General features: G+C 45.9%; 2 protein-coding genes and 1 long non-coding RNA gene across 4 annotated transcripts in view; 1 reads left to right on the top strand and 2 right to left on the bottom strand.

Annotated features, from left to right (window-relative positions):
• The first annotated feature begins 97 nt into the window (after nucleotides 1-97).
• LOC138061510 (uncharacterized) lies at nucleotides 98-3,809 on the top strand. The gene is made up of 2 exons (XR_011135312.1): nucleotides 98-199; nucleotides 1,970-3,809. It is a non-coding gene; the product is annotated as an uncharacterized lncRNA (long non-coding RNA).
• On the bottom strand, nucleotides 194-8,292 carry LOC104141714 (protein FAM83D). The gene is made up of 4 exons (XM_068912434.1): nucleotides 7,817-8,292; nucleotides 4,726-4,893; nucleotides 3,641-3,765; nucleotides 194-2,720 (listed from the first exon to the last, which is right to left on the bottom strand). The coding sequence occupies exons 1-4, from the start codon at nucleotides 8,276-8,278 to the stop codon at nucleotides 1,769-1,771; spliced, it is 1,707 nt and encodes a 568-aa protein (XP_068768535.1). The 5' UTR covers nucleotides 8,279-8,292; the 3' UTR covers nucleotides 194-1,768.
• A 986-nt stretch (nucleotides 8,293-9,278) lies between these two features.
• The window catches only part of PPP1R16B (protein phosphatase 1 regulatory subunit 16B), a 71,279-nt gene continuing 56,995 nt past the window's right edge, over nucleotides 9,279-23,562 (bottom strand). For both annotated transcript variants that reach the window (XM_068912339.1, XM_009671141.2), the window contains exons 5-11: nucleotides 21,972-22,075; nucleotides 21,524-21,648; nucleotides 19,222-19,347; nucleotides 18,790-18,865; nucleotides 17,658-17,787; nucleotides 16,713-16,881; nucleotides 9,279-15,983 (exon numbers count right to left, since the gene is read on the bottom strand). In XM_068912339.1, the coding sequence (XP_068768440.1) occupies nucleotides 15,462-15,983; nucleotides 16,713-16,881; nucleotides 17,658-17,787; nucleotides 18,790-18,865; nucleotides 19,222-19,347; nucleotides 21,524-21,648; nucleotides 21,972-22,075 (1,252 nt within the window). In that variant the 3' untranslated portion in view covers nucleotides 9,279-15,461. The remainder of the gene's footprint in view (nucleotides 15,984-16,712; nucleotides 16,882-17,657; nucleotides 17,788-18,789; nucleotides 18,866-19,221; nucleotides 19,348-21,523; nucleotides 21,649-21,971; nucleotides 22,076-23,562) is intronic.

Genomic DNA, 23,562 nt, shown 5'->3' with positions numbered 1-23,562 from the left:
TGCTGTCTACACTGCCATTGCAGCCATGCGGAGTTTTGGACTTTTTTCTGTTCATTGACACATTTTTTGCTGCTTATAGGACTAGCCAAGACGACAGCTGAAATGCGCCACCTACTGGACACCAATGCTGAGAGTGGAGTGATGTGATCTGATTGGGCAAATTCAAGGGCAAATTCAGGTCCAGGGAGTATCAGCACAGGTCAGTATCAGATCGTAGAGGACCCACACAAAGCTCAAGAAAGCAATCCCTCAAGCACGCACACAGACGTGCAGATGCTACTTGTCAGTGATTTGTCTCCATAAGGTAGGAAGGAACATGAGCTTGAAATCCATTTAATGTTGAAAGGAGGGTATTGTCAAAGACTAGAGGGCACATAGGTCCCTCAAACCATCCATGCACTTGTTTTTTGAAGTTTCTCTCAAGGTGTTAGTGCATAAAGGACATACAGAGCAGGAAATACAGAAATACTTCAGTTTTAAGAGTGAAAAAACCATTTTTCTCTTTAGAATTACTTATATGGAAATATTATCAAATAGATAACCCATAGCATTTTAGTGGTGCATTTGTCAGTTTGCTCTTTAGCAGTAGCTGTCATCTGTCCTTAGTGATTGTCTTGCTCCCAAGTTCACTCCAAAGGAGGAAGACTTTACAGGTCTCTCACTGGAAGAAAAATAATTTAGACACTCCCAGACTTTGCCAGCATTGGAAGCCAATTTAAGGAGCTGAGACTGAAAGTTTTACTACTGTGTAATAAGATGCACAAAATCAACTTCTCTGAAGTAATCTCAAAAGTACAAAGGATATGCTGCAGCAAGACACGCCACCCTTCAAACACTGAACTTCAAGTATCACCCCCTCCTCTCCCACTCACAAGAAAAAAAAAAAAACACATTGCAGCAATATCTTCTCCATTAACATTCTTACAGATACAGTGCATACAGCTTTTTGGCCTGAACCCTAGAAACATATCAAATCATGACTGTTTTCCCAAAATAGGTACGGCTGTCTTGGAGTGCTAAGGTGCTATGTCTTGGTATTTGTTTCCAAAGCTGCTCCTCTGTGTGTGTGTATTCACACAGTTGCACGCACACACACACGTATACATGCACAAAAGCATAGGAGGATGGTTACACTGAAGAGTGGGTTAGCTCAATACTATTCAGTCCATTTCAGAATGCTTAAATGATGGAAAAAGGATATAGCTGGGCATAAGAGCCTTCGATTGTTCCAACAGAGCCTTCACTTTAATGGAAGAGTAACATAATTTCTCTCTGAAATCAGATTTAGAACAAAATTGGCTTGGCAAATTTTTAGTAAGGTTATTTCCCCTCATGCTGAAGATAAAGTAGAAATAAAACCCAGTAATAAAAAGAAAAAAATGAGTATGCATTGATATAAAGTCAGTCTCCAAAGCCACTCTGAGCAAGATCAAGCTGACTCAGATTTTTCCAGGTTTAGATAACTTAATGCTTTGTAGGATTGCTAATGCTCTGGCTTTAATAAGTTTACTTTTCAGGTTAAACATCCAGAATTAAAATTAATGTCTACCACTAACGCATACAAGAGGAACATGTAAGCACAACTACGGATAACAGTTTTTTTTAGTGCTCAAATTGCATAGTATAAAACAAAAGTGCTGGAAAGTGATACTCTTGCACGTGTATTAACAACAGTAAGAAGTACTGGAAGAATTAAGCAGCAGCAGATATAAAGTGACCGCACTAAGGAGAGCAGAGTTTTTGTGCTCCACATACAGCTGAGCAATTGTCATTTATTCAGAGAGAAGAGTGAAACATCTCGGAGGCTACGCAGGCTGGCACTGATGTCACGCCTCTGTTTGAGGGTGCATCTTTCACTGTATTGGCTCATGTAGTTTTCAGGCACACGTCCCCTCCGGGATAGGATATTCACCATGTGGCTAAGCTTTGATCTGATAGTAGAGTAGTGAAATTGCCTCTCTTTATGCAGTTTTTGGAAATACTCTGCCCTGTGACTGGTTGAATACTCAATGGACCGAAGAGAAGACAGTGAGCTGGTAGAGCTTGCTAGAGAGCACTGGGATGATGATGAAGACAGTGATCGCAGACTGGAATTTGATATGGATTCTCCAGATGCAGAAGATCCTTCTTTTGATTGCTGTCTTTGAATCGGGGGCGTTTCTGCACACTCACCTTCCTTTGTCTGCGTTACTGCAGTCTTCAGCAGAACTGAGGTTTGCGTGCCCGTTATTCTAGCAGCAACAGAAGTTTGAATGCCGGTTTCCACTGTTGCAACATTGGTCTGTGTGACAGCATCACACACAGTCACAGGCTTTTCTTCCCAGGGACCAGTTTGAGTTGATGCACTCTTCCTTTCCACGGTGGCCTCTCGATCGCTGAACCACTCCTCCTCAGCAATGCAAGAAGAGCCCAGGTTACAAGCTTTGCCTCCAGGAGTACCTTCATCCAGATCTATTTCTTTCAACAGTTTCTTCGGAGTACTAGACAATCTGGCAAATTCTGCTCTCAGATTGCTTTCCATAGTGTACTCTTTAGTCAGCTCTGTTTTGTTCACCAGGTGATCAAATATTCCACTGCTCCTGCAGCTCGATGGCCATTTAGGGCTGATCGGCTTTGACTGGGCATAAAGAATCCTGAACTGAAGATCAAAATGTTCAACCACTTGACCTGACAGTAGCAGCAAGTTACTGCTGTTCAGTTTCCCATCAGTCCATGTGAAACTATTGAAAACAAGCCAGGATTCACAGTTAATCTCTAATGCATTTCAACACATATGATTACAAATGAAATAGCAAGATTCAGCTTAGAAGTGTTTTGCATACTCCCTAGAATATTCTCCCTTTTTCAGGGAAATGCCTCTTTAGTCACTGTCAAATTCTTTGCTAGTAACACAGTAGCATGTCTGTAGCAAAGATATAACTAACTTCTGATACACCGCTCACAGCTGAGCTGGAAGCTTTGTGCAAAGCAAGTTTACAGAGTTCCAAGAGAAGCAAAAAGGTCATCCTCCAGCCCATAAGCTCTCCTGTTACCCAGTCCAATCTCACAACCAAAAAAATGCAGGAATCTACTGAGTTTCTCTCCTTCCCGGTATTTCTGTGCAGATATTTGCCTGAAGATATGCAAGCTTGTCCCTGCTAGACTAGGTCATAAGGGTTTAAGTATAATAGCAGTCACAGAAAATTCTCAGTCAGATCAGAAGCAAATGAAACATAAGGGTTCACTATCTACCTCAAGCAAGAATAGGAGCAGACTGTTTTTCATTGCTTGATTTAGTTTTCAACTGAGATTTAACCAACCCCTTTTGCTATCCCAAGTCCAGGTAACTAAACCATTAGGAGATGGAAGGGGCACAGATACAGGGCAGCTTATGCAAGATACCTGGCTATGCTGTTAGCTGAAGCTTTTTGGTTGATTAATTTGAATGTCAGATACTCTCATACTGCTCATACGCAAACACATGAGTTGTGTAGAGATTTCCAAAGTTATTCCCACCTTTGTGTCAGTCCCACTTAGGCTCAGCTAGTCCACTTGACATTGGTATTTATTAATACCAGGAAGGCAGCAAAGAATCTACCCTTCTTGCAGAAATTCCTCCTTTCCAAAGCTGCATCAGACACTAATGGACACCAATACTTGCCTGTAGGAGCCTGTTGTCACTCTGATGCCATCAATTAACATGAACTTCTCATGGACTTTCCCAATAATTTTGACACCTGACCTCATGTAGTATGTGTTCCCAGTGAGTGTTCGAACTCTCAGCAGCTGTTCCAGAAAAGAGGAGAAAATAAACATTGCATTTAAGCTGACTTCCAAAAGTTTTGATTAGTAATTCCACACAAAGACAACTAGGCACACCATGGAAGAGAGGAATGACAGCAGCTTCCTTATGCTGGTCTGCAAGTGAGTGTTATTAGTTACACAGTTGCTATATTTCTGTTAGATTAGGAGTCTGTGGAGAATCAGCCTGGAGAGAACAGCCAACTCCAATCAACTGCTACCTGTGAGTTTGGGCATGAAGCTCAGAGTGCTTCCCAGTCACAAGAAACTCTCACTGAGGCAAACACAAGTTTGCCCAAGCCAAGACAGTACAGTCATGTCAGTTTATAATCAGAGAAACTAAGTGTGCCACATCATTCACACCTGATAGCTGTTTATTTTAAATGGGATGGCAACTATGTACTATGGAAGAAAAGAGATGTTGCCAAAGCCAAGCCACCCTTGAGCTTAACATTAATTTGTTTTCCTTTTATAAGCTGTGTCTTGAGTCAAAGAAATAATGCTACTTAGGTCTTGCAAAATTAAGTGTTTGAAAAAATGCCACTCCTTCAGGACAGGAGTGCACTGATCACAGGTCCACACTCCATCCAGCACACTGGAGAGCTACACAGCAGGGCTGTAGATCCTACATGCAGGTAGCATCAGATAAGGGCAGATGTGCCTTTTCTGCATGGCTTTTGCTGAGTTTCTGAACAGTTTCATGTGTTGGCTTAGAGACGATACAGAAGCCATGTAATATTTGGCCTTGATCTTCAGAAGCACAGAGAAACCTTTCAAACAACTTTTATTTCAGTTCTTATCAGCAAACAGGATGCTTCAGTCTTTCAAAGAAGTCTCTTATTTATAGACAAGTACCTACCTTTGATGTCCATAAGTGTAACCGGTACAAAAAAAAAACAAAACCAGAATGCCTCATACACACAACACACAGTATTTAACACTTACACTTTCCTGCTCAGGACATACTCCTAAATTCTTGCACATTTCCAAGAAATGGGGCAGGAAGTCCTGGTCAAGAAGGATATAGACTGGGACTTTACGATTGTTATAGGCATCCTGGAGCTCACCAAAGATATCGATATCTGTGAAGGAATCCATCACGAGGGCAATTACCTGCAAAAAAAGACAATACTTGTTCAAGCGCTTTATATCGCACTACACAAATCTAGACCACTGCCTCCTCCCAGCAATTTTCTTCTGTTGCTGAAGAGCTTTCTCACACCTGCTATTGCTTTTGTGCACTTTCACAGCCTGCTTTCCTACGTGATCTCTCATGACCAGGCCTTTTTGTAGCATCTGGGGAGCTGGCCTAGCAGAATCACAATCCAGACAAGATATCTCCACTCCTAAGCTCCCACATGTGTTGGGTAGTGCCTTATGCTCCAAGGATTATGCTGTATGCAAAACTGCTGCACCTACAGATCAGCTCACAGCAGTTTTTTACAGGAGAGCAAAGAGGGAGTTTCTAATCTAAAACTTACTGAATATAGAAGGCCAGAGACCAGGAATCTTTCAGGTGCAGGGTAGCAGATGTATTTTGTCATTCCCCAATTAAGCGCACTCACAAGGTCTTAGCAGAGGCCACAGCTTCCTGAAGGGGGGAGCTGCTGTCATTGGGCTGTTCTGTCTGGAGCACTGGCCTTCAGCTCCCACCACATCAGGATACAAGAGACCCTGTCTCTCACCAAGGCCTGCATTATTGTGGTCAAGTACTCTGGTACTTATACGGCTAATGAAAAATTGTCTCAGCCAACCATCTACAAGTTGTTCTCCTCTCAAGACATTCTTCTGTGGTATGTGTGCTATAGCTAGCCTCCCTCTCTGTCTCAAACATTGACTGTTATCTCTTCAAACCCTGTGATAGCAATACACCACTCTCCCTCTATAAATTATCAAGAGGGAAAGTGTCTGTGACAACGTATAAACTGAACAGGTCTAGCAAGAGTCTGGAAAAAGCATCTTCTGAGCTTCCATCCAATACCTTCACTAGAAAACCATCCATTCACTCACCAGCAGATATACCACTGGAAGGTTGTAGTAAGGAGTCCTCTACACTAGGCAGGTCCTAAGATGGGACAATTGCTTTTCAATGGGCCAAAGACAGAACAGCAATCATACATTTATCAACCACCTCTCCAGCTAGCTCAGAACAACATTGCGCCCCACCTCTGGGCTAGAATTCCAGCCCATCAAAATGAGGAAGCCACAGCTGTGCAGAGACACAGATGTACATAGGGCTTGGTTTCATGGCTTATTTTACCATTATCCCATTAGAACAGCTTCAAGGAGAGCTATTATACAGCTGCTGCAGGTACCTGGGATCTGCTCTTATCAGGTAGTAAGGCATACACGCTCTGCCACAACACACCCCAGGGTATATATGTATTGCAACACAGCAATGTGTGCGGTATTGCCTTTACTCAGAGGAAACATCTCCCACAAGACAGGGCTAAGCACTGCACTCACACCTGTGCCCTGCTCCTTAGGGAAGTGGCTCTAGAGTGGATAATTTCTTAGTTATAAAACAGAGATGCACTGGTATTTCTAGATAAAGTTAGTTCATGCTTTTGTTTCTCCACCCTATCATTTGGGAGAGTGACAAAGCAAGGTAAAAGTAAGGTGCACTTGACAAGACCAACCACTGAAAACAGCATAATAGATGCACGATGCACATTAAAACCCCTTAGAAATACTGTTGCCTTCAAATGACTATTCAATTAGCAGGGCATTTGAGATCCCAGAGTTGGCAGCTGAAAAGGAAATAAAGCTTTATTCACAATGAAAAAACCACACAGTTCCACTCAGAGGAGGTAGAAAAAACCCTTCTTTACAGGCTTGGCCATTCAGGATAGCGGAGGCAAGAGATGGATATGGTTCACTCCAGTCACTCAGGCTGAACACATTTTATTAAGCTGTGGAGAAATCAAACAGCATCTAGAGGTTTAGTTTTCCCTCACATTAACTTTCAGAACGGATTGAATGTAAGATATCCTGCAGTGTTGCTCAATAACAGGCATAGGGGTCAAATTTTCTCTCTACTTTGTGTCCACAAAAAAGCTGCCTCGATCAGGGATGTATACCGCAGTGACAAGAGTGGTTTGTCTGGTTGTTGGCTTGGTGCAAGAGAAGGAGTTTTGGCTGGACGCTACAAGCAAGAACAGCTTTTTGGAGAAACAGATGTTTTGCTTGAATCACCAGACTGGTCTCATCTACCTAATAATCAGCCTGTGAGAAGAGACTTTCATCCATGACGGTTTCTGGCAAGAAGCCCATCCATCGCTCAACCAGGCTGAAGCACAAAGTCGAGGCATGCCCTGCGCAAGCGCACGCTACGCATTGAGGTGCGGTAGCCCCCAGCTCAAGAGGGAGCTGCATTTGAAAGTTTAAGCTAAGCCAGTCTAACAGCTGCTGCTGAAAAGGGTGGTTCCCTCCCAGGGATTCCAGTTAGAGGCTGCAAACTCAGGTAACACAACAGGTTACAGGGAACAGTTAGAAGCTACTGCTCCGCCTCATTTTTAGGCCAGTTGCTGCAACAAATTAGAACGATCTCATAGAAGGGAAGCCCTACTAAAAGGCAATCTGCGGATTACTTTGGGGCAATAGAAGACATGAAGGGGATGAAGAAAGGAGGTATCCTTATGGCTCTAGGGTTACACCTGCAGACAGACTTCTTCCGTGTGAAAGCACACCAAGTCACCAAGATGTCCTCCAAAAGACAGCAGAAAGTTTCTGCCGGTGAGCCTGGCGTGCTGAGCGAGTCAGCCAGGAACCTGGCCGAGGGCGCCCTCCGCCGAGGGCCAGCTCTAGGGCAAGGGCCCGGCCCGACGGCCTGCAACCGCGCCCCGGCGGAACGCGGGGCTAAACGGGGGCCGCTGACAGGACGGAGCGACCCTCCCGCGGCATGTCCGCCCTCGGCAGCCGTTTCCCCTTCCCACGTCGCCTGACTCACCGCTGCCGCCACAGGCCGCTGCCCCGGCCGGCGCCGCCGCGGGGCCGGGCAGCCCGGCGGAGCCCCCGCGGCTCGGCGCGCACTCACCTCGCGGGCGGAGCGGATCTGCCGCCGCACCGCCTCCTTGCAGGCGTAGACGCGCTCCCCGCAGCCCGGCTGGAAGTGCGCCTCCACCCGCGTGAGCCCGCGGAAGGCGCCGCTGGCGAAGCCCGGCCAGCCCAGCTCCAGCGCCGGCGGCTCCGCGTCCGAGCGCTCGGGGAAGTAGGTGAGCGACGAGGCGTCCAGCGAGGCGCCGAGCGACGCCTCGCCCGCGCCCTCCTCGGCGGCGGCGGCGGCCGGCGGCACGGCGCCCCGCGCGATGGCCTGCACCTCGGGCTCCGACAGGAAGGGCGGCAGCCGCTCCCGCCGCAGGAAGGCGCGCAGCGCCGCGGGGCCGCCCGCCACCAGCTCCTCCAGCGCCAGCCGCTGCGCCTCGCTGTACGGCTCGGGCGAGCGCGGCGGCGGCCACCGCCCGGCGCCCTCCTCCAGGCACTGCGACAGGTTGGCCATGGCGCCGCGCCGCCCGCCTCAGGCCGCCGCGCCGCCCGCAGCGCCTTTATAGGCGCTTTGAACGCAAACAGGAGCCGCGCCGCCGCCGCCAGTGGCGGAGCCGCGCTCCGCCCACCGCCCTGCTTGGCTGCGCTCGAAGGCGCCCCGCCCCGCCCCGCCCCGCCCGCCCGCCCGCTTCCTGCGTCTCCTGGCACGGGGGTCTCGCTCGGTCCTGCTCAGGCTGCGTCGTCTCCCCGCCCTGTCCCCGCTCCTTTCCCCCAAGGCCGCGCGGGGCACGGGAGCCCCCCACCCCCCCCCGCCGCCGCCGCCGCTCGCCTCAGGGCGGCCCCGGGCGAAGCCTTTCCCGCCACACTGCGGGCGAGAAGGGCTTCGCCCGGCCTCGGCCCGCACCGCTGCCGAGACGCCCCTGCCCCGCGCCCCCGCGCACAGCGGCCCCTCTCACGGAGGCGGCCATTTGCGGCGGCCACGTCTCCACCACGGCGCCAGCAGCGCCCGTGAGCGGGGCAAAGCCACGGCCTTTCCAGGTGGCTTCAAGCTTCCGGTGCCACCTGGACGCTGCCCCTGTCACCAGCCCCACCAGAGGCCTCGGCCTTCGCCGAAAAACGGAGCCTCTGAGGCCTCGGCCCTCTCCCCGCCGCCTCCCGATGGCGGCGGACGCCGCGGGGACGCCTTGCCTCAGCGCAGCCCCCTTGAAGGAGCCGCTCTCTGCCCTGGGCCCCGCGGCCGGACATCCCTAACTGACACCGCTCAGTCCGGAACAGGCAGTTACGGCCTTGGCCTTCCTGCTTGTCCACATGAAAAATGAGTTTTATAAGCAAAAACAAACAAAAACTTGCACCTACTGGCAGGCTAGATTTACTCTTTCTAGGCTTTTTCCGGCAATACTTAACGGTTGTGTGAGAGGCAAAGACGTTTAGGCAGAGTCCGCAGAGTGCAATGATACATTGAAAAGATGCCACATATTCCAAAACGTAAATAAATTAAATAAAAGTCCATGGCATTTTTGGTATTATTAAAAGAAATTTAATATATTTTTTAAATTAAAAAATCGAATCTCTCTATTAAAGACACTGAAGTCAGGTGCTAATACTGTCAGACATACCCTTTTGGCATGAGATTTACATATAGTTTAAGATTTTATGCATTGCTTCAACATGTTAAGAAACCGTCTTTTCATACTTACAGTAGCAATAAAGTCAATTCCATACAATATCAAATATCCTTTTTAAAAAAAAGTTTTAAATATATTAGACTCTGATTGCCAAAATGCCATTTTATACACAAAGCCGCTAATACAATATACAGTTCTTACATTATTTTTTTCACATAAAATACATCTCATCAAGTTTTATTTGTACATCATTTACTACCGATCGATGGAATTATGAATTATTGCAGAGGGCTTCCCACCATTTTTAAATATCCTGGATACGCAGCAGTCAAACGTAGCTGTAGAAGGGTTGCAGATGCTGTCGTTCATTCTCCCCCCGCACAGGGAAACGCACGCTGCAATCTATAGGCTGAGCAGCTAGAAGGGGCTATGCTAAGGCTGCACTTGCTCCCAAAACCTGTGTTTTCCTCTGCAGCTGCGGGTGGAGATAACTGTACTGGTGTAGGATTGGTGTCTTAAGCACTGCCTCCTCTACGACAGCTTCCACGCTTGAAATGTAGCAAAATATTCTAAGTCCTAATTTTGCCACGACGGATGTCGCCGAAACATCCCAGTCCTACTCTAATCGTGTAGGAGGCCTGACAAGTCCATCTGCAGTTTGGCCAACACAAAAAAGCTGAAGAACAGCCAGGAACTACCACCGTATGGCCGCAGACTGACACCAACCCCCCCCCCCCCCCCCAAAAAAAAAAAATCTAAACATTAACTGCGTTCGGTAGTAACAGGTTAGCTCTTGCTACTACTGTTGTGTTCTGGAGCCTGCCTGCAGAGAACTGCTGTAACAAGATTGGCTGATGCAATTTGTTAAATTAAGATGAAGTCCTTGTGCATTTGCTGTCTCTGTGTCGTAGGAAGAGAGAAATGGTGATCATGAGAGAAATGAAAGAGCAAATGAAATTTGCAAAATGCCATATGCTGTGAACAGTTTTCCCTTTGCAAAATAATATTAAAATTCAAAACAGCATTGTATATTCACCACAAACATTTCAGAGACTAGTCACTGAGCCACTTTTAGCAAATATGATAAGGCACAGCTTTATCCAGACAGAGGGAGAACACCTTCCAGCAGACAAGAGTTAATCTGCTATGGCTCTTTGCTTTCTCAGGTAAGAGATTCCTATTTCATGGTATTGCTGATTTTGTTTCAGCAGAGAAGAAAAAGGGGAAACAGAGGTCCAACATTAGATCGAAAAGGACACTGCGCAGAAGTCAACCTCCCAAGTGGGAAACGTGGGAGATAAGTGCTCTCATCTGCAACCCCATGAAATAACCCCCTGCTCAGTATACTGGAGAATTCACTGCATCTGCTGGGTATTGCACTGACTCGTTATTGCTATTTCCCTGCTATGCTCTCCTCCTCCTTCCCTAACAAGAGTTTCTCAACCATGTGACAACATGCCTACAAGATGGCATGCAATCACATGAGCTAGAGGCAGTTCTTTCCAAAATGGGGAGGATTTCCAGGTCTTGGAGCACCACAGACGTGAGACTAACTGGGCTAAAATTACATCACTTAGTTAGTATGTGAAATACAGATCTAGGACTGAAGTCAAACAGATCCCAGCAATTGTATTTAAGCCCATGTCTAACAATTCACTGCTGGGACTTCCTTGGTGGAGCTCAGTTAGGCAAATACACTAGTCTGAGAGACACTGTTTTGCATCTGAATAAAGTCTTTCAACATGGAAAATAAAGCTGCCTCTCATCAACCAGTTAGTTTGCTAGAAACTGTATGACTTCGGCATATATGAAGATTTTTCAAGCAGGAGGGTTGTTCCTGCGTGCACATCTGCCCACAGTGCCTAACAGTGGAACCGTCACCACGTCCACGTTCTCGAATCTTTGAGTGGGTCTGGATGAACAACTACAATCTTGGGCTTACAGCTAATGAAAGCAGGACTCTAATCCGACCTTGAATTTGTAGTGAGATCTTTACAGAAAGGTATAACATGCCCAAATCTTTCTCTAATAATCCAAGTGCTATATATGCCAATCACAACATCTCTTCTAGTTTCTACAGCTTTTTAGCAATATTCAGATCTCCAGTGAAATAGTCAACTACCTTCTGCTGTGCACCTCAGAGCCTTCCACTGAGATGGCCTTGTTTAAAAGGCATGGATATGAAAAGCACTATAGTTATAATACTGCTAAATTTTGTAATAAGAAGCCCTGTTCCTACAGGCAGGCTCCTGCAACGCACATACTAGAGTATCTGTGCCCCACAAAAGCTTGTTTGTCTCTATAAAATAGTTAGCCAGAGGCAGGTTAAATCCATTTTACAGAATTGCTCATCCCTGACCTAGTACCAAGAACTCTGCATACACCGTAAATTTTCAGTTCCTTCCCTAACCATTATCTGCAAAGTCCCACAGGCAGCGATCATTATATTCAGAATGTCACCCACACATAAGCAGGTAAAGCATCAGTCCATTTTGGGTGGTCCTCAGCAATCTTTGCAAGTCCCACTTTGATGTAACTTCCAACCCAAAGCCAATGGTAGGTAATCAGTTGTCTTTGCTGTGAAACATATCCTGGAATATTTATCAGTTATTGACTCTCCTTTCTGAGTAAGAATCATTTGCATTTGATCAGACACCGCTAGAGCATGTTAGCTTATAGCGATAAAGCCAGAAGAGCTGCATTACTGCCAATTTTACAGTTACAATATAACAATAAAATATAACAATATTTTAATTAGCAATAAAAATATAACAATAAAAAGTCATATTAGAATATAACAATTATAAAACAGGGATGTTTTATAATCTAGAGCCTGTAGCATCTTTCTCCTGACTGTAAATCAATTGTTGCTTTGCTCAAGATCACAGCTAGAATAATGAATTCCTGGAGTTTTACATATAAATAGAGTGACATACTGGTGAACCAAAAGTTATTTGTCTAAAACAGACTGGCTTTATGCAGCTTTAACATTTTAACTACTCACAGGGAAAGCAAGCCTCAATGACCTCACACTATTGCATTCAACTACCTGCTTTTAATTTGCTTGGAGATATGTAAGGATTCAATACACTTAATAGCACAAAATTGCTCTGAGAAGGAAAAGGGCCTGACTCCTCCTGCCCCTGGGAGGGAAAGCATCAGCTGGGCCCAAATTTTGCCCTGCTTACAACCTAGTGGACGGCAGCACTGACGGTTGTTACGCCGACTCCTGAAGATAGGACCTGGAGAGACTACCCCCAACACCACAGCAGAAGAGAAGCATCTGAAAGACCATCTTCTCTTCTTCAGCAGCACCTAGGCTACACCTGATGTTATCCCAGAAGAATTTTCTTTAAGGCAATCACAACACCCACTCTTAACTACACACAGACCTGTAAAACCTCCAGCTACCAAACCAACTTCTTTCAACTAAAGAGTGACTTTTTAATTCCCTTAAGGCTCAGTAAAGCACAAGAAGTATTTTCAAGTTTTATACTTGTGTTCAAACAACAGAGGGACAGAGTGGCAACTTGTACAGATCAGCAGAAACCAGGAGATTAGTCAAAATGGGGCAGAGGTGTTAAGCAAGCTACCTGGGTATGGGTCAGAGGGCTCACTTTCTCTGAATGTTTCAAAACATGCCAGGAAACCCCTACCCTTTAACTGAACTGAGGATTTAAAAATATCAGACCAGCTGCTCCCATTTTCTAATTTGTTCCTAAAACTGGTAAAGGAAGAGAACTGAATCCTCAGAGTTGGAAAGAAGAAATTGTCAGCCTGTCAATAACCTCAAAGATCCAAAACTACTTCCAGTACAGCTTGGGTTTGGTGGTGACGTATACTCATCTCTGCTGCTTGGAAAAGCAGAGAGAAGGAAGGGCCCAGATCCCTGCATCATGATACCCAGCTTCAGAGCCAGGCTCGATTTCACAGCTAAGCTCAGCCGTGATGTAAACTAAGGAGAGAGCATTCCCCTATGCCCCTATTCCCCTATTCCACCTGCCTGAAACACTTCTCGGAGAGAACTGTCTGCTTGCTCCTTCACTTCCTTCACTTTCTTTTCCTGATAGGATTGCAGACTGGTTCCCATCTCTCTCATTACTTACACCCTTGACTAGACCTTTAGTTGCAGAACAATGTTTCTGGTTGATGGGGAGAGGCGGGTAGCAATTAACAGTCCCTTTTAGCCTAAATAAGCTTTTTATGGCCTAGAAAAAAGGAGGAAAGGATGTGAGAATTCCTGGACAGGGAATCTATGTGTGAATTCTCTGCAAAGGAACATGTCATACTGATGTGCAGCTGCCAGCCAAAAGGAAGATGGGTGGAAGCTGCATTTTCTGTTGTGTAGCTGAAGCACAACTAAATTGCTGTGAGCAGGATTTCACTTACAGAAACAGGCTTATGCTTTCAGAGCTTGCAATGTAAACTGCCCAAGAAGACACATAGTCATGCAGGCAAATAGTTAGGCATGCAATAGCCCCTCTGTGCAGAAAAGAGTTTGAAGAATTACAAATACTTCTGCAGATACAACTGGTTAACTCAGCTGTGGCCTGTTCCTCTGAGCTGTCTCTCAAGGGGCACTCTCCTTTTACCTCCCTCTTGTATGCAAAGACTGAATTTTCTGAGGAGCCAGTGCCAAGACCCCATGCGACACCACGCTAGCGTTTCTCAGGTAGCCTGTCAGGGTTAACACTAGCTATGTTAAAACACTGGTGTTGGCATGCCAACCTCTCTCCCACAGAGAGGCCCTGGGGGCCCTGGCCACTACTGCATGGTGCTTGGTGATGGCTTTCACTCCGAAAGGGAGTTTGACTCTTTTACGTTTACAATATATAGACGCCTTTAAGCCTTGTTCTGACAGCTACTAACCACTGCTGATGAATTCAGCGTGAAAGCTGGAAGAACAAACACAATCCAGTCTCCGCCCTACTGCAATGTTCAACCACCAAAGCAATGATTTAAGTTACCTGTTTATCAGTCAAAGAATGCAGGTTAACACAAGTGTCATAAAATCTGGGGAGACTAGAAACGCTTTCATGACATTTCTGGATTAGTGTAGGCAAGCCTTTTCTCCTCATCCCTCCCAAAGCCCTGCGGTTCTGGAAATCCAGAAAAATCAGAACGCGAAGCCTACTGTAGTACTCCAAGTGTCTGTGTTGAGCATATAGAGTAAACAAACAGAATCAATAGGAAAGTGAGATCAGCAAAAGTCTGTTCAGTTTTAACAAATTAAGAGCTTAAATAGTACAAATAAGTTTTTTAAATTACTTATCCCAATATAGACCTTTGTCAGTATTTTATTGCAGTAAAATTCTATTGCCGGGGCCCCTTATTGCAACATCAGTTTTAAAGCCTGTTCAGTGAAGCCTCTTACATGAAGGGTTCTGCTTAAAACCTGATGACAGTCTGCAGTGACTGGTTTACATAAGCAGAACAGGACTCAACCAGTGCACCGTTTTTGAAGGTGAGCTGTCACTGCAAGGAGACAACACCTTGCAACTTCCTACAGCAAGTGCAGTATCTACACTTGCTTGTTGCTCAGCTCCTGGTTAAGTGTTGGATCCAGCTGCACAGACAACGGTTCTGTCCACTCTTGCAAAGCCTGCGTGGGGGCTGACCTCCCTTCCAGGGATATCTGCATTGCACCCGAGAGTGAAAATTCAGGTCTGAACTGTCACCTTCCAGAAGCTTGTTGGCTTACAGCAAGAGGCTCAAATGCAAAGATTTTAAATCAGGCAATTTCTTCTTTCCAAGCCATCTCATAACTTTCCAAGGATGAGGAGGCAGTGCAGCGTACCTTCTTCCCCAGTGAGCAAGCCTAGGGTGGTTCTTTTTACATTATACTGATGTGCATCCATTCCTCTCCTATGAGACTTGCTCCTCCTGCATTACTCATTCCACGGCAATGGAAGTAATTGGCAGGGTAAAGTACAATTCAACATGAACAAGGCTGCCGCAGTCAGGATGTCCATAACCCAATCCTCCCCTTGGAATGCAAACAACCGGACCTCTACGATAGATCCAACCAGCCCACCCACATCGGGTTTCCTCTGGGTTGAGTAACAGGTGAGACTAGGAAATTCTGCAGCACCCGTGCACCTTCTCTTCCATTTCCTCCATGGGAGCTTTGAATTTCAAGAGGGGCGGATCACCACTGGACACTGTGTAATACACTGAGGTCCCATTGGTGCTGTAGGGAGAAGTCCTGGATCCGATCAGGTGCGACTTGGCCTCACTCCCATTCTCGGCTACACCTCCCACGCCGCTGCCAAAGTGGGTGCTGAGGAAAGGGTGATTGAGGAGTTTGGCTGCAGCCCGCTGCCGCTTAAGTTCGGAGAGCGTTTGATGGCTGTGCTCCTTGTAGGCACCCCAGAGCTGCTGCGTGTCAGGGAGCCCCGGGCTGACATAGGGCAGCATGTGGCCTGGATTACTGTCGGGGTCAGCGTGCATATTCCAAACGTCCCCGTTGGAAAAGGTGTACTGGTAAGTGCTGGCAGATGCCCTGAGTCCATTCTGGAGGGGGATTTCAGAGTCGCACTGGGTGCTTTTGTTTGCTAACTCAGGAAGGAGGGAAGAGTTCTCCAGTACTGAATTCTGTAACAAGAAAACATTAAAGAAAAGCATCTTCCCACGCCCGACAGCATCGTTCATCCCTGCAACAAACTCCTAAGTCAATTCATACACATGGTCTTTCCACTGGACAGGAACTGCAGGAAAAAACACTGAATTCACCCATCACCAGCACTATATAATGCTGTGAACTCCAATCAGGAACATGGCAACTTTAACTCAGAAGTCACTTGGAAGAAAAATAATTTTTCATATATATCATATATATATATGTATGTATGTATGTATGTATGTATATGTATATGTATATATGTGTGTGTGTGTGTGTGTGTGTGTGTGTGTGTGTGTGTGTGTTACTATAAAAAGCTTGTTGATATAACATGACAGTACCTGAGTTAAAAACAACCAACTGCAAAGGAAGATTACAATTCTTTTGTGATTACCAGTTTGTTAACTGTAAAGAGAAATACACACATAACAGACAACCATTTTTTCTTACCTCCCTAGCTTATTCGGGCCATATCTCAAACCTGTTTATGCAGCTGTAAATCCAAAACAGCCTTGCCGCTTCAGTGGGATATTGCAGTTTATACTGAATGAGAATTTGGTCTTTTGCTTAAATCTGACGGATGAGGTTTAGGAACATTTTCACCCACCTCCCGCCCCAGAGCACCCACTGCTATGCAGCCTGCTTTCCAGCCTGCCCTGCCAGCCCTCCTCTGTGACTCCCGTGGGATAGAAGAGGTTCCTTACGGGGTCTGTATTCTCTTGGTCAGACCGAGTCTCCCCGATTTCTCCAATGAGGCCTGAGTTTCTTTGTTCTTCTGCTGCCCCCATTTGCTGCCAGACGATGGCCTCTTTCTCGCACTCCTTCCTGTACAGGTTTGTTCGGTCCGAAAGGCTAGCCCTCCTCACCACCTTCCTGTCGGAGAGGAGGAAGGAGCATCAAAGCTGTAAGCACGACACAGGCTTTCCTCTTACCGCGAAGCTCTTCTCACATCCTTCTTGCACTCTATACCGTCTCCCATTCGAATGGGACAGGAACGTAGCTTCCTGCACCCATGCCAAGCAGACAAAGGCACTAGTGTGCATATTAAAGGTGGGAGGAATTTTAAAGAGTTTTAAAAGACATACTGCAAGCCTGGGTTAGATCGCATGCAGCTCACCTGATGGATCTACTCTGTAACCAGTGGCGTAAACAGTTTGTTTAGGTCTGCAGATCGCAGCTTGAGACCTGCTGCTTTGATGTCTAGCAAACATCTTATAAAGACTTGTACAGACTGTCTCAACATAGTATCATGGCTGTGAGCCTTATTCTCTATTACTATTCATTCACCTTTCCCTGTACCTTCTTCATTAAAGCTACACCAAGAAGCTCAAATTTGAAGCACTGACTCTCAGACACAAGCATCCATGGTTTTTTTTTTTTTTATCTACGGTAAACTCACCACTTGGTACTCTGTCCAAAGTAGTTCTTAAATCATTACAGTGCAGAGCCATTTCCCCCTGCCAAAAACAAGCACCTCTTGCTAGTGAAAGGACTAGCACCTCCAAGGGATCTCTGCTTTCAACAGCTAAAAGTCTACCTTTCAGGGACTTCATTCCCAAAGGATGGACAGGCTTGTTCTCAGCACATTGACCTTGGGCTGCTTCTCAGTCAGGTCTGGAGAGCCAACCTGCCGGGAGAAACGCGCTTACCCCCGGCTGCCAGTGCTGGAGGTCCTTCGGCTCAGGGAAGATTTATGCCTCAGCTGAGATTTCATGATCACATCATGTTTGTGTTTCAGCTCCAGAAGTAATACCTTGAACTCCTCCTCTTCACACAGATCTAAGGCACATATAAACCAAGCCATTAGTCAGGCTGTTCAAATGTGGTACCATTACCACCATGTAACTCACTGTGCCTTCCTGGTACATATGCCTCCAAATGCTAGGAGAATGAGAAAGGGAATTTAAGCAGAGCGGGCTTAGGCACACGTGTCACCAAAGGGATTAGGGGAGACAGAATGGTTTGGACACCTAAATAGCATCAGAAAACAAGACCTGTCGATTGTGACAGGGATGCAAGTGTGCAATGCCCCAGCTATTCAGCCAGGTTTTGTCCTATCTCTAGCAGTACGCTGTGCCTTTACCCATGAAAGGGTAATAGATATAATGGCCACTGTCTTAACACTTCAGAACGGGAGGAAAAGAATTTCAGCAACAAAGAGACTGCAGCTCCCCTGAATAAAGCACCTTTCCTTAAGCGTCCGAAAGGATAGAGTAGATAAAAGCGGAGCAGGTGAGGGAGGAAGACAAGAACTTTCATTCTTCAGAACAAGGATGCACAGATTTTCAGCTAAGGCTCAGAAAACCTTTGGCCAACAGGAAACGTGGCACAACGTTATAATGCACATGGCTGGATGCTAGCACTTTGGCATTTTCACTTCCAGTCTGTTCCAAGACTTCTGCATGTTTTCTCTTTCCTCTTCAACCCCAAATAGCTTATCACATTTTGTCGTATCAAAGCAGAGTTAGAGAGGCCCAAGTTTTAGGGCTAAAGGTATAGAGGGATGACATGAATGGGTCAAACACACAGGACAAAAACCGTATCCCTTCTTTTTTATGGGCAAGAAGGAGCACCTTCAGAAGTACCCAGAACAAATTAGACACTTTAAAACTTTAATCCAGTTAAAGTCACTGCAACTTCGATTCTAAAGACACCTGAAAAATGAAGTGCTAACACTTTTGAAAGCACTGTCTGAGGACTCTAGCAGGCTTAGGGGGGAAGATCTCTAAAAGCTTCATTTCTTAGTGGCTTTGATCTCTTTTTTGAGCTTAGCAAACTCACCTATTGGCATCTCATCCAAAGATGTCCTGGCACTCAAACTGGCCCCATGGGATACAAGCAACTCAGCCATCTGCATCTAAAGAAAAGGAAAGAAATCAAAGTTGATAGTGGTATTTTTGGCAGATGTTTTCTGCCTCAAAGCTGAAAAGTTAGAATAAGTTAAGAAGCAATTGCATGCCTGATCAACTGGCCTAAAATCATTCTCGTATACATATGATGTTAAACATAGCTACTACCATTCAAGCTGCACAGACGTGCAGGCTTTCTCAGCAACAAGTTCTTTTTTGGTACCACGAAAGATCTTATCTAACACCATCCTGCGAGTCCAGCTCTAGTATAGATTTCTTCCGTTTGTGGAGAACTCCACAATTCACCCAGGCAGAAAGCCCTTTACGGCATCCTCACCCATGACATTTGCCACACAATGATTACCTGGCCCCAAAAAGCAGCAGCATGGAGAGGTTCCCAGCCATCCCAGTCCTTAACATCCAGGCTTGCTCCCTGGTCAAGAAGGACTTCAGCTGCATGCAGATAACCATTGGCTGCAGCTATATGGAGCTAGGAGACAAGGAACAGAGCATGAACAACCTGCAAGGACCACGACTGCTTTTTGCCATGTTAAGTTTCAGTGGAATTTCTTGGATAATGCCTGAGTTTAAATTTGGACTCTCAGAACATTTTACGTTTGGCAGATGCATTTCCATCAAGTCAAAGACAGACTGTTTCCTGTATGCTGAATCTCAGTATTACCTGCATGTAATTCTCTTTGGAGAGGAAACTGCTAAACAGTTCCTAAAATCACCTACATATGTGCGTTAGAAAGAAGAACAGTTTCAATTTTTAATCAAGCCTTCTAAGCACGTTCCAATCTGTGAGCAAACAGCACCATCAAAATGAAAGCCTGAAATGGGGAACACCAGCCCCGCAACCTCTGTGTTCTTCACGACAAAAGAGTATCTCCTCTTCCTTCACTAAGGGCTGTGGATATGATTTTTTTGATTAAATTTTCAGTCCTGCTTTAGCCAGGACTGCCTTCATGCAAGTGCACTTCCATTCATGCAATCTTGCTTTCACCATTTAAAAAAACCAGACAACTAAATCTTTGGCTACTTGTAGTTAAGGGGGTCTGATTTCTCAGATATGGGCTTCCAACTGCATCCATCACTTCTGAAACATCAATAATAGTCTCCTGTACTTCACCAAAACACTTCATATCTCTGGGGATTTTCTTAATACTTGTCTGCTGCTACATCTCCCAGCAAAACATTGCTCTGTGAGCTATTCTGGAAGCATGAACACCACTCAGAGCTCATTGCATTTCAGCTAAGCTGAAGAGGAGAACAAAAGCTTCTTTATTTACATTTTCCACATGGATCCCACCGCACAAAATTCAACTGTCACCTGGAAACAAATGCTGATGCATTCTGGCAGTTCATCTAATTTCTACATAGATTTTATGGTAGTGGGTCATACCTTCTGGAGGTCATATGAATTAATAAGGAAACACTTAACTTTCAGTAATAATCTGAACAGCAAATGCAAGCTTGAGTGCAATGCTGAGAGTTGGTAAAATCGTTAACAATTCTCCAGGGGCTGGAGGGCAGTGTCACAGCTAAAATCTCTACAAGGAAGGCGGGAGTCATACAAAAAGGGAAGTCAAGAGGTCTGCTTCAAATTATATAAAATATAATCCCTACTTAAGGGAGAAACCTGTGAAAAAATAAGCTGCAATAAAGACTTCAGACATCCAAGTCTATCTGGGAGGGAGCCATCCCTCTCCTTGACCCTAGCACTACACCGCTGGTATGTGCCATAGGTGACAGTTGAGAGCAGGAAACTTGAAACTGCTAGGATTTGGTCAGAAATATGCCATCAAATAGCTCAGGTATGAGTTACCTCTGGACCCAAGCATCAAACAACCTAGGTAGTATGCAGGTCCCAGAACGTATGACAGCATTACTGAACTTTCCGTAAGTCTGGAGCACTGTAAGTGAAGGTTTAAGAGACCCGTTGCAAGCAAAACAGAAGGCAAGAGGGCTAGGACTGTCCAGTCAAACCAGATGCCCAGTGGCCTCGTGCTATACATTGGGCCTGGATGCTCTCCTCTGCCCAGGGGTAAGAGCCATCCTGTGTGAATAAACAGGACACTTACTTCACTCTGCGCTAGCTAGACACTAGGCAAAGCAGAAAGACAACAGAAGCCAGAGTCTCCAGAGGGCCCAGCACCCAATCCTGCTCCCATTAAAATCCGAGGAAACCCCCATGCTCCCATGTGGGAGTCAAGTCAGACAACGGCATTAGCCAGAAGTGAAAAGTTTCTGGGAGGCCTTTCAACCCTCTTTCCCCCGAGCTCAGCACGAGCATCACGTTCTGCACCTCCTCATTGCAGGATTTGCGCCTTTCTTATGAAGCAGCTGCTATCAACCACTGTCAAGACACGACACAGGAGTCCAGCGGCCTTATTACCGCGTCTGAGCTGCTGGATGACAGAGCTCACAGGAACAAGGGGACTCTTTTCAAGCAGTGCAGGGTTAGACCCTAGCTTAAGCCAGCTGTACTCGTGGACAGAGCCTGTTCCTATGTGGCAATAAACAGGGAAAAAGACCAACCAGTTTCCTCGCTCCTCTCACCGAACTTGCACCTTGTGATTTTGTATAACCTCCTGCCACAGGGCAGGTTTTGAAACGCGGAGGCTGAAGGAAGACAAAGGTGGAACCGCAGCAGTTTCACTCACCAGCGTAGCACCTTGGGCATCAGTCCTGTTCAGGTCCTCTCCAGTCGCAAGTATGTCATGGATGTCACAGATCATGACCTGCTCCGGTGCGGCCCGCATCTCATTGATTTTTTCCTGTGTAATTCCTGTAAAAATTCCAGTTGGAAAGAAGAGTGGGAAATGGTCTCTGTCTCCACGGGCTGAGTAAAGTTGTATTTGTGATTCCTAGTTCACGTGATTCCTCACCCTTCTCAGAGAGGGCTATATGACTAAGGGGACTGACAGCCGTCCTTTGCCCCTCATCATAATTCAGGAATCAGATAAACTAGGCAGAGTTAGGTTGCAAGAAACTGTGCCAGGCAGCAGCTTTCTGCTTTTCTCCAGAGGCAAATCAAGAGCTGAGGAGCAAGGCAATTTTTAGTACTACATTGGCCCACTTCTGCAGTTTGCAGGTACTCAAGTCTCTTACCTTGATATGCCATACAGGTCTCAATGACATCCAGGGTTGGCTCATCTTCACAGAGGTCATATGGCATGTTGCCATCTGCATTTACAGCCAGTAAGTCTGCTCCACTGCAAGAAGAAAATTGCATTGATATACAAAGAAAGGACCTCAGACATCCTAGAGCAGACAATACCTATCGTTGAGACAGCAAAAACAAAACTGAGGCTTTACAGCTGCCCAAGTGTCACCAAGATTTGTGTAAGATAAGACAAATGTGAAGAGAAGCCGTGCAGCTACGAAGAGGGAAGATAAATTCTAGAAGTAGATGCAAGTTGCCTCCTTCATGGGATGCAGGGAACCCGCAGTAACTGAACATGAGCTGCTAACCTTTTCCTGCTCTCCCCTAATCCTACCTCTCTTCCCAGCACTGGACAGACCAGCAGCTTCTCAGTGCTAGAAGTGATTTATTCACTGAATTTCTGGAAAACAATGCCAAGCAACTCCCAGTTGCTTGCTGTCTGGGGGTCTGGCTGTCCTCCAACGAAAAGTTTGCAAGAACCAGAAGAGTTTGGAAGCCTTCAGTCTAGCCAAGGACACATTGACAAAAAATAATAATTAAAAAAAAATCCTGGCAACTGGTAATTTTTTCTTTCTGATTGTTCAAAAGTATTTCTTTCAGTTTGTATCTGTATCAACTCCAAGAGGTCACCTTTTGGAAGCAGAATAGCCAGCTAAATTGATCACTGTCCCTGTAGTCCCACAACATGGTAGAAAATCTGCAGCACCTCTTGAGCTATGCCATTTTAGCTATATATTTAGCAGCCCCCACTCAGCTGAGCTCTGATCTGCCTCAAAGGTTAGCAGCCTTTGAAAGAGAGCAGACAGGATCCACTTGCATTTAGATTCCCTTTCCTATTTTTCCCCTCCCTCTGCCTGAGCAGAACAAACTACATCGAAATTCACATTTGCAAAACACTAAGGTCAGCTTAACCGGCAAATGAAAAAAGCAAGGAACTGGATTTATCTTGTAGGCTACTTCCTCTGGTGGTCTTCAAGGGATCCTGTTCCCACCACCAGAAAGACTGCCTTCAGTGTCAGGGCATTTGTTATGCAAGACCTGTTACAAAGCACAACTTTGATCACAGCAGCCCCACACTGTGCTATATACTACAGAAAGTGAATAACCCCAATCCACAAAAGCCTGGGGAAGACTGTTTCGGAGCACAGGATCATGACGTTAGGTTGCTAGAGTCTGAATCTGCTGGCAACTAGTCGACACAGGGCAGGCTGTGGTATCTAGGGGCCCAAGTGTAAGCGCCAGTTTCTCAGCCTGCCACCCATGTCCATGATGCTCTCTTATCCTCAGCTTTCAGTCAGGAATGCACTATATCATTCCACATTTTATTTGTTTGTTCTGTTTTTCTCCCCTCATCTGAAAATGTCCTGTCCCAAGTGGATTGTCCTCCAGGGGACTATTGTTTGCATCCTTTGCCTCATTTCCTTCATTATAAGGACAAAAAGGCAGGAACAAAATTTCGGTGCTGGTCTTCAAAACGACAGCATCCCAGGGAGAAGTGGCCCTGGGGTACAAGCAACAGGCACTGCTTGTGCAAGG

This window comes from Struthio camelus, chromosome 18 (genome assembly GCF_040807025.1).
Source record: "Struthio camelus isolate bStrCam1 chromosome 18, bStrCam1.hap1, whole genome shotgun sequence".
Lineage (NCBI taxonomy): Eukaryota > Metazoa > Chordata > Aves > Struthioniformes > Struthionidae > Struthio > Struthio camelus.
This window is presented reverse-complemented; position numbering and strand designations above follow the sequence as displayed.